Source organism: Tigriopus californicus, chromosome 2 (genome assembly GCF_007210705.1).
Source record: "Tigriopus californicus strain San Diego chromosome 2, Tcal_SD_v2.1, whole genome shotgun sequence".
Lineage (NCBI taxonomy): Eukaryota > Metazoa > Arthropoda > Copepoda > Harpacticoida > Harpacticidae > Tigriopus > Tigriopus californicus.
In genome coordinates, this window is record NC_081441.1 from 14,381,129 (window position 1) to 14,391,565 (window position 10,437).

The 10,437-nt window shown below is 38.6% G+C and overlaps 2 protein-coding genes across 3 annotated transcripts in view; one reads left to right on the forward strand and one right to left on the reverse strand.

Moving 5' to 3' along the window:
* Nucleotides 1-145: 145 nt before the first annotated feature.
* Nucleotides 146-10,437, reverse strand: part of LOC131877222 (uncharacterized) — a gene marked incomplete at its 3' end in the record, with an annotated part of 12,737 nt that continues 2,445 nt past the window's right edge. The window contains 4 exon segments of one of the 2 annotated variants that reach the window (XM_059222830.1): nucleotides 146-228; nucleotides 305-668; nucleotides 7,514-7,783; nucleotides 7,861-8,467. In XM_059222830.1, coding sequence (XP_059078813.1) covers nucleotides 146-228; nucleotides 305-668; nucleotides 7,514-7,783; nucleotides 7,861-8,117 — 974 coding nt within the window. 2 annotated transcript variants of the gene reach the window in all.
* Nucleotides 8,760-10,437, forward strand: part of LOC131877221 (uncharacterized) — a gene marked incomplete in the record, with an annotated part of 3,292 nt that continues 1,614 nt past the window's right edge. The window contains 2 exon segments of the mRNA XM_059222829.1: nucleotides 8,760-8,919; nucleotides 8,991-10,425. Of these exon segments, the coding sequence (XP_059078812.1) occupies nucleotides 8,997-10,425 (1,429 nt within the window).

Here is a 10,437-nt window from a genome sequence, read left to right on the forward strand (position 1 = left end):
TAGTGGTCTCCCTGTATTTGAGCACTTCAGTGGTGAACGCCATTTCCGTGATTGATTTGAACTTCATTTTATTTTTGACGAGGGTCAAGTTCATTTTCTGCTACTTTGTCTGCATTCTGGCCTTGCTCGTCCTGGAGTTCAGCACGCGAGGAAACCTAGAGTGAGCAATCCACCCAACTTGGCCAACTGAGCTCGCCGACTTTGGTCTTGTTCATCATCCTCGCATTCCTGATTGATGGGGAACAAAACGAGCAAACGTGTTGAAAATTGATTTATTCATTGATTTGTTAACCATTTCCCTCACCTCTGCAGTGGGTTCTTCAATGAGTTGATCGGGCAGTTCATAGAGCACATCAAACTTGATCCAAAGCACGGTCGCGATCATGAGTTTGGAGACCACAAGGCCGAAAAATGTGCCAATGGCCTTGAACACGGACAAGACCACAATATTAGTGGGCGGAAAGGCCATGGGAACTGTGCTGTTTAAGGATTCGTGGTCAAAGACCGCCCCAAAGGCCAACGTTTGAGCGGAGAGCTTGCCTTGGGGAATGTCGTTCAAGTAGAAGGCGTTGACGCGTTGGAAGAAGATCAAATCGTCTTCGGCCATGAACACCAAGAAGCACAGAACCAAGGAAGAGAAACACGAGGAGACAAATAAGCAGAGCAATCTGGAAAAAGTGTTTGGACACAAGTTAAAGAGAGATCTGCCCTGAAGTGATCAAAAGAAATAGCAAACAATGTGACAGTTGAAAACCCAAATTCAAAAATAAGCCAGGGAAAATAAACGATCATCTCAGTTTTGGATTCAAGAGCAAATGCTTTGGAAGAAATATTGATCATTTGATCGTGGCCAACCTACAGTTTGAACAATAGACTTACTTTCCGGCATTTGTGAATGAAGAGATGAAATGACACCCAGTTTTTCGAGGTTTTTTGCAACACCTCCAACCACAAAGATCGTATTTTGCATGCATATTATTTTCAGCAATGTGAAAATGTTGTATTGTAAGGCGTTTTTCCTCATGCTAGGCCTACTTTGGATTAGCGGATGTTATCAATCTAGTGATGCATGAAACTGACAGGATGAAGAAAAACGTTTCAAGAACTTCCATTGTTGTCCCGTCGTTTAAGACTGTCCCTAAACTATTCGAAAATCTACTCTGTTATTAGTCCAAACTAAAAGTTAAAAAATCAAAGGACTCGTATGAGTCCGACTTTTGCCAGATTAGCCCCAGCACTAGGAGCTCCCTAGCGAAAATGGATGAGTGCAATTTTCCGCCAAGGATGAACAACTTTCCAACTTTGCAAATATTTGTACAAAATTTTTGGTAAATGCGTTTATCTTCCTTTCTACTTTCTTTACAACAACTTGAAACTAACTGAAACTTTCTTTATTATTCTTGAAGTGTAAAAAGACAGTTGAGATCTGTTGGGATCTGAGCAGGGCATTAGCCGTTCCCCAATAAAAGGAATGGATTTCTAATGCAATTCCTTTCGCCAAAAAGAGTAATGCGTTACCCAACCGTCACTCACCAAGAAATGTAATGGCGTCGCTCGTTAAAATTACTTTTACTAAATTTAGCTGACCAGCATTTCAAGTATTGTGCCTCAGGGACACCATACTTGGCAAAATCAATGGTTATATTTTCGTTTCAAATAGATCATGACAAACATGTTACACCAAGTAGCATTGATATTGTTTGTTTGCTCAGCACTGTAATTACTCCGTACTGACTTTGTCATGTTCGTATTACATTAGTAAGAAAAACAGTATTAGAAATTCTCGAGCTTGTAAAACTTCCCTGTTAGAACCCTGTGCCTAAAGTCATGGATGAATATTTGAGGAGAGTTGAGAAATTTGGGCATCATACTCATGTCAAAGGAAGATTTTGCTCTGAGTCAGGTCTTCTAGTTCAGCAGAATTTGAATGAGGAGATATAAGCAAAAAGCAAAAGAAATATAACAAGATTTGAAACCAGTGACACCTCTATTGTTGTTGAGAGCAAGCCTAATTATCAATCCTGATCTTTGTTTTTCAGGATGTATGGAACATAAAAAAAATGAAATTCTTTTAAGCTTGTCTAAAAGCTTCAAATAGGACATGCTCACGGGGTCTTTGTTTACCCCTTTGCACTTGAGCGCCCCCTTTTGACTTACGTAGGGATGTGTCGAAGTTTTGGCTATGGCATGAGTCAATAACAATAGCGTCGAAATAAGCGGAGCTGCTACACACAAAAAAACAAAGGATAAAGCTAGAAGCGATAAAAAGGTAAAACTTTAAGCTCGCTTTGAGACAGAAGTTCAATTGTTGGTTGAAAAAACGGTGGCATTTTTATGGTTGACACCTCCCTACATATCCGAAAGATGGCGCTTGGGCGCAAAGGGGTACAAAAAACCAAACAAACTGAGGCTGCGATCGTATCCTATTTCCTCATTCACCAAGAGAGAAACAAAAAATTTGATGCCACTATGGAGTGTGAAAAAAGAAGCGAGGAGCTGTTGGGCTTTTTGGATCGTTGCAAATAAAGTATTTTAAAATGTAATGGAATTACAGTTCGTTTTCGAAAAAAGGAACGAATTATTGTTTCGTTTCTTGTAATTTCGTCACTGCTGCTCTGGATCTGAGTACTTTGAAAACAGGGGTAGGCAACGTTTTTTAGATAGTATGGAACAGAGCTCAGTTCTGTATTTTATTGGCCTATGTGGTCCACTTGTAGACAGAGCAGTAGGAATTTTTTTAAAATAAGTCGTGCCTTTTTTTTGAAAAAGGAACTGTAATCCAACTACATTTTAAAGTGGTGTATTTGTAACCACACAGAACCCAAAAATTACTCTTTACTCGTTGTTTTTTCACCCTCCTGAGTGTTGCCTTTTATTTTTCGTGTTTTTCTTGACACCAGAGGAAACTTGAAACTTTCAGGCAATCTTAATTTAAATTGTCTTTTTCTTATTTTTCAAATAATGAAATAATATAGTAAAGATCAGGGCTAAAATTATACACGGTGTTCAAAAAGCCCTATCAAGTTTCCAGAGAAATTCCCAAACACAAATTGGCATTTTTCTACCTCAAAAAGTCATAGGGAACAACTTTAACTTTATTCCTTTATGGAATTCTAGTCCACATAAAAAACTTACATACCTAAAAACATTATAAGAACGAAAATTTTCAAAAACCTACCCCATATAAATTAGGAGCACACTTAGTTGGCTCTTGAATATAATTTACGATATCATCTATTTCACCGCTACTTAGTTATAGTGGATTTAGTGGTCCAAATGTCACCTTTTTTGGCCCCAAAATGCCCCTGTTACATGTTAATTCAATTTTCCAAAGTTTTAATATCGATTTTTATAATTGCAAAAATAAAAGATTATTTATTCATTTCTTGCATAATTTCAAATTAACTTCAAACCTTGTCCAACCATATCTAAAACCCTTAAAAAATCAGATTTTTGATAATTTATTCTAAAACCGTTCAAGGGACATTAGTTGAGTGGCCACTGAAAATTTCACAAATATCTATGAAGTCTTAAAGAAGCTATTTTCAATCAGTTTCAACAAAGTCTTCACGAAACGACAAAATCTATAACATTGTTTGTTGTATGTATTGTCTTCAGAATTCAAGTGAATGCATAACTAAGTGTACAGATGATTGTGAAACACATTTTCAAAGATTACACTTTTAGTATGTGTAGTATTAAGTGACATTATATAGCATTTTTAGCTATTGTGAGACTATGCAAGAAAAGGAAAAATAATCTTTTGTTTCTGTGATATTGAAAATCGATTTTAATTCTTTGGGAAAATGAATTAACATATAACCGGGCCATTTTGGGGCTAAAAACAATACCACTAAATTCAATGTTTCTGAGCAGCGGTGAAATAGATGATATCATAATTTATATTCAAAAGCAAACTAAATGTGCTCCCAATTTAAATTGGGTTGGTTTTTGAAAATTTTAGTTCAAGATGTGTTTGGGAATTTCCATCAAATCTTTAAAGGGTATTTTAACCCCTGTGTGTACTTCCTCTTTCCAACATTCAAGAGGTTTAGGGTTTCAAATCCTACGTTATTTTCACTACTTTATTGTTTACTTCTCAGTCATATTCCGTTGGACTAAGAAAATGCCTGATTTCGAGCGAAGTTGTCAAGCAATTGGTTGGCAGGAAATCAAATTTCCCATCTCTCCATATTTCCAAGACAAAGTGATGAAAATGAGCTATAAACTTTTGACGGAAACACCCAAACACTTCTTGATAATTTTCTAGCTTTCGAAACCATAAATGTAGAGGGCGGATTTGAAATTGATTAGAACAAAGAGGAGAAATTTTCGTAATTGGTTTTCTCCTTTCCACAGTTCAGTTCATCCACATTAAGCAAAGCCAATCACTCACTTGGAATAACGTCCAAATCAATACAAATCCACATTTAACCATGAGGAACAACTTTAGTTTTATTGCTTTACGAAATTCTAGTCCACAAAAGAAACTTTCATGTCTTAAATGAACATATAGGCAGAAATTTTCAAAGACCTAATGAATGAAAATTGGTAACACATTAAGCACTGACTAACAAATTATAATCCGATTTTCTTACCAGATTTTTGTTATGGCATATTTCATGCCCCCATTTCAGTCGGTTTTAGTCCCAAAATACCTCGGTTATATCTTGACTTAAATGTCCAACGAATTAACTAAGAGTTTCAATATAAAAAATGTTCTTCTTTTTTTAATAATCTCAAAATACCTCAAAATGCTAGACAACACCATTTAGAACACACTAAAAGAATATTTTTTGAAAATATTTTATAATCATCAAAAATACTCTTACTTACACATTCACTTAAATCCTGAAGATGATACGACCAACAGGCAATCTTATAGACTTGGACTACTTTTGAAGACATTGTTGAAACTAATTTAAAAATGCTTATTTGACTCTTCATTGATTTCCGAGAAATTTGTAATAATTGTTGAACTCCATTTGCTTTCAATGATTCTAAAAAAAATTCCGAAAATTCGTAACTTTTGGGGTTTTGAGTAAGGTTAGTCATCATTTTGAGTTGTTTTGTGATAACTGTCAGGAAAATTGTCTCTTTGTGACATTGAAAATTCGAATTATTTCGTTGGGGAATTGAAGTTCAGATATAGCCGGGGCATTTGAAGCTAAAAACGATGAAAACTTAACCATCAAATCCAGGGTAACTAACTCGTGTTGAATAGATCGTATAATTTTTTCCAAATAAGTGCTAACTAGGTGTGCTCCCTGTTTCATTAATTAGGTTTTTGAAAACTTCAATTTTTGTATCGTTTTCATGCATGGAAGTTTTTTTTCTGTGGGCCAGATCTCAATAAAATAATCGATTTTATAAAGTGAGTATCTAATATGCTAGAAAACAAATGTTTAGAATAGATATTCCTTTTGATTTTTAAATATGTCCTTCCCCTCCCAAGTTTCAAATTTCAAAAAGCCATATGGCATATTATCCCCATAAGATTGATACTGTAGCACTTCAAACTTTGGAAATGAAGGATTATCATGTGATGCATTTCCAATGGCTTGGCAAATATCTTACCAAATGAACATAACAAAGAAGGGGAGTAATGCAGTGCTAAGCAAATAAACTATATTAATGCTCATTAGTGTAACATGTTGAAACGAATACTTGAAATGTTAACTGTTTGAAAAAAAAACACTGAATTTGAGCAGTGTGGTCTTGATAGAGCAAAAAATTAAAATATTGGTCATCTAAATTTTGGGAAAAGTAATTGTATTTAGTAACGCCATGACATTTTTTGGCGAGTAATGGTTGTGCGACGAATTATCATTCTTGGCCAAAGTAATTTCAACTGTAATTCATTCCTGCTATTTAGGAACGACTACATGTTTACTGTACCTTTGTATGCACTGTAAAACCAAGCCATGTCATCCACGAAATGGGCAACTACTCTTTTTTGTGGCTTAACAACACATTTTTCTAACCCAGATTCTTGATTGATTCCAGCTTGATTCTAGCCCAGAATTCTAGTCTTGATTCGCTCTTGATCCATTGATTAAAGAATAGCAATTTATTCAACGTCAGTTGCTTTCTTTGCTAGAGAGCTTTCCCAAGCTTCTCTTCAAATGAGAAGGCATTAAATGACAATGAGTTAAAGGTAGGGCATTAATAACGAAATTACAAGTAACGAAACTACAGTAACTTGTTCCTTTTTCGAAAAGGAACTGTAATTCCGTTACATTTTAAAATTGCCTAATTGTAACGGCCCAAAAACAAAAAAGAATTACTCGTTACTTGTCCCCTTTTTTGGCTTTGGAGAACGGCCTTTCATTTTTCGTTCACCTCGTGACAGCGGAAGAAATTTAAGACTCAACAACAATTGCTTTTTTTTGCTATTTTCATCTAGCATGTCATGAACTTTGAAAGGGTTGAAAATTGTGCTTGCTCTTAACTACTGTGAGGTTGTTCTTGGTTTTAAATCTTGTTGCGTTTGCTAGTTTATTGTTTACATCTTCTCAATCAAATTCCATTGGACTGAAGACTTGATTCAGTGCAATTGTCCAACAGCAAAAAATCTTTTGCGATATTGTTTCAAACCTTCAACAATCATTACCCCATCCAGGGTCCCTATCTTGAATCATCAAAGCATTATAATGCAATACATCTTGAACAATTATACTAAGATTAAATGCCAATACTCATTACGGAAAAATATTGACATGAGGTCTTCAAATGTTACACGTTAGGACAGCTTGAAGCAAAAAAGACACTTTCTGTAGAGAAGTATATTCTTGATGGTGGACAAAACATAAAATGTTGGCCACCAAAATCTTAAAAAAAGTAATGAGTAACAAATGAGTAACAATGAGTAACAAGTAATGATTGTGTAACAAATTACTATCTTTGATCAATGTAATTGTAACTGTAATTCGTTTCTTTTATTATGGAGTGACTAATACCCTGGTTAAAGATGTTGATTATGTCAACTTTTTGTTACAAGACCTGGTTTTCAAGGTATGATTTTCCCTCAAAACCATCTGAAGCCAGATTTGACGTTAGAGAATGTCTATTTTCTTCATGAGTGGCTGGAAACTTACATGCCGGCCACTCGTGAGCACAGCGCCGTGAAATAAGATTTCTAATTGACCTTGTCTACTTTCTTCGAGCCTCACTTTTACAAACTCCACGCAAAGAAGTCCCCCACTATTGTATAAATAGCTATTCTCTAATGATACTTTAGCCTCACCTTAAAAATACCATGTAACACAGACATGTTTTGATCGGTGGGTGGAAGGTTTTTTTTTCATTTGAAACACAGCCAGCTTTCAAGTCTACTTATGTCATTTGTCGCCTTGCGATTACTTCTATGAAAAAGGATCTTTAACAATTCGCTTTCAGCATTTGAAATTATGACACTCAGGGTTCCTAATTATGACATGCACTTGTTTTGATTCAAGCGAGTGGACCTCCCCATATGAATAAATAATGAGTCCAATCATGAACCCCCACTCACTTCCTCTCATTGGGTCCGCAAATAAATATCAAGCCCACGAGGCTATTCACAACCAAAGACGATCCCATGGCTGACACGACCAGTCCATCAGTGTTGGTCGCTTTTAGGTACTCATCCGCGCTGAGAATCGCCTCGCCCAAGATGATAAGAGCAAAGCAAAATAGATGAAGTCCTGACAAGATTGCAATCCATCCACTTGGAACCGGATACACCTCGTTCACGCCATGAACTCTGATATGCCACTTGATTCGTTCCCAGCAAGACATCCTCCTAAAAGAGAGGAATCAAGATATTAGTACATAAATGATAGCTTAATTTGAAACGCAGATGCGTGACAATTAATGCACCTCGAGTTTTTGTTACTTGGCGAGGAGCGATCCTCTTCACTGGCTATAGACGAGAAGTCGTCCTCGAACTCTTGATAGAGGGGTGCAATTGGATTGCCGAGGTACTCAAAACTGTCATGTTTGGCACGCTTCACGTTCCATTCGCAATAAGCTCCTCTCGAGTGACTACGAGTACGATCCAAGGGCCTTTCCGCGATCTGAACCGGATACGTGGAGTAAATCGACTGGGAGCGCTGGGATCGTGAGATCCCTGACATGAGCAGGTGTGAGACTGGGAGTGTGGGCGGTGAAAATCAAGTGGGACAAACCTGGATCCGTCCAGGCACGCCTAATGACCGACACAGAAGCACAGGGTGACTTGACCACAGGCCTATTGATATTTTAAGCCACTTCCTATCCTACAACCTTTCTAAGGTATCGCAGGAACCATGTCACCGTTTTCAGATTCAGGCCAAAAGGAAGGTTTAAAGGTCGAGAACTTAGAGTCAATTAAAAGGTGATTATGGTTAGACACGGAATCAAAACTCGATGAGATGGTTCGATGTACTCAAACGCTGTATTTGTGTTGCTTTACAAGTGTTCCAATGTTAATTCCTTTGAATAATATGTGCTGAACATGTGTTGTTAGACGAGAAAATTTGAGTCATCCATGTCCATCTAAAGGTTGAACGCTTCAAGCGAGAGGTTGAGTGGGCATTAAAAACAATCTAGCTCGACAAATTTTATGGGATATCGAGATTGAGAGCCCGCCAGATTATTCTCGTTAGCTTCTCTCACGCTAGCTGCACACAGGCCTGGTTTTACGATGAGACGCCGTTTGGCGGCCATCTTGGATCGACAGCTGACCCTGGGCGTCTCTCCTGATTAACTCATTGCTGCTTCAAAACGACAGAGAGGAAGCGAGAGAAGTGAAAACATTCAGTCACGGCAGCAACGGACCAAAGCACACTTCTTTCTGTTCTAGCCAGAGACACTAGGGAGAATCATCCAAACATTCGCGCCGAAAGAGGACAGCTGAAGATTGCCGACCGTGCGGAGAACAGTTAAGATTGTAACTGGGTAAGATTGAACACTATCAGTTTGGAGTGTTCGGCTGTAGAAGAGATTTATGTTTAAGTTTCTCATTTCAGTTCATTATGGCGGATTCTCAAGGCACAGACGCCACCGACTCGAACTTCCTTCGGATTGAAGATCCGAGGTCGTTGGAGATCGATGTCCCCGAAGAGTCCAGCTTCAATTACGAAGAAACTATGTACAATGCCGATGCCAATACTAGTGGTTCCAAGTCTACGGAAAGCAATGGAGGGGCTGAGAGGAAAGTGCTAGTTAGCACTTCCACAGGGGCTCTCTTGAAAGTTAATTTAGGGTCCACGGTTAATTCTGCAGATGGGAAGCCTTCTATTTCCACAGCCAAGATGAGCACGGCCGAGTTTGCGAATCACGTTTGCAACCAACTCAAGAAGAAAGCTCAGCTATTGGAGCAAGTGTCAATTGATAACCAGAATAACGTGTCTAAAGCCCAAAGTCACATCTTCAGAATGCAGAAGGCGTTCCAAGACCGACTAGCGGTACTTCAGGATGAAATCAGTGTTTTAAAAGAGAGATTGTCCAAGGAAAAGACGAGTTCGGCCAACAAAGACGTTACCATCCGCCATCTAAAAGGTGCCATTTCGAGCTTGCCTGCGAGTAGACTGACCTCTCCCTCGACCAAATCAGCCTCTGCCCCTGTGCGCAAGATGGACTCTGGAGTCGATATCATATACCCCAGCAAAGATGACCGCTTGTACAAGAATGGAGTATTTGTTTTGAAGTATGATGACAACGCCGACATGTGTATCAAGCTGCCCATTAAAGTCTCGGTGGATGACAACAAGATGAAGATTGCCGATAGTGATATCGCTGGAATCACCAAGAAGCAAGTAGATTTGCGCCGTGAAGTGGCCCTCCAGACGATTGAACTTTTATTTAACCCATTAAGTGCCACGATCAAAGAGTCACGATGTCAGCATTTGATTTGGATTCTGCTCATGAGCGTGTTCGACAAGTATCATTTCAAGGACCCTGTGGATAAGTACCTTCTCGGACCCAAAGACAGAATCACCCTCAACAGTGAACTAGTGATTAAAACCAAACGAGAAGACTTACTTGAAACCTCAAAAGTCTGGAGCCGGGTTCATGGGGATAATCCAGAGAATATTCCCGAGAATATTAAGTTCCGCGAGATTGAAGTCATGCGACACCTGAAGAATATCCACAAGATGACCCAACTAGCCAAGGGTAACAACATCAAGTCTTCAAGGCCCACCCCGTCAGAAGTGAAGAGTAGCCGAAGCAAGAGGAAACAGGGACCAGATGTAAGCACCAGTGACATTTTCGAAGACGCCACGGCCCAAAGAGAACTCATTGAAGTGGCTTGTGCCAATTCCGAGGGAGCTGATCTGTCGAGTGTGGATGAAGCTGCATTACCTTCCATTGCTTTGAAAGACGTTCCTAATCCAGTATTCAGAGAAAAACCTCTTATCCTGGGGTTCATCCCTGTCCGTGACGTACTCGGTCTTCCGGATTACCGTACGACTG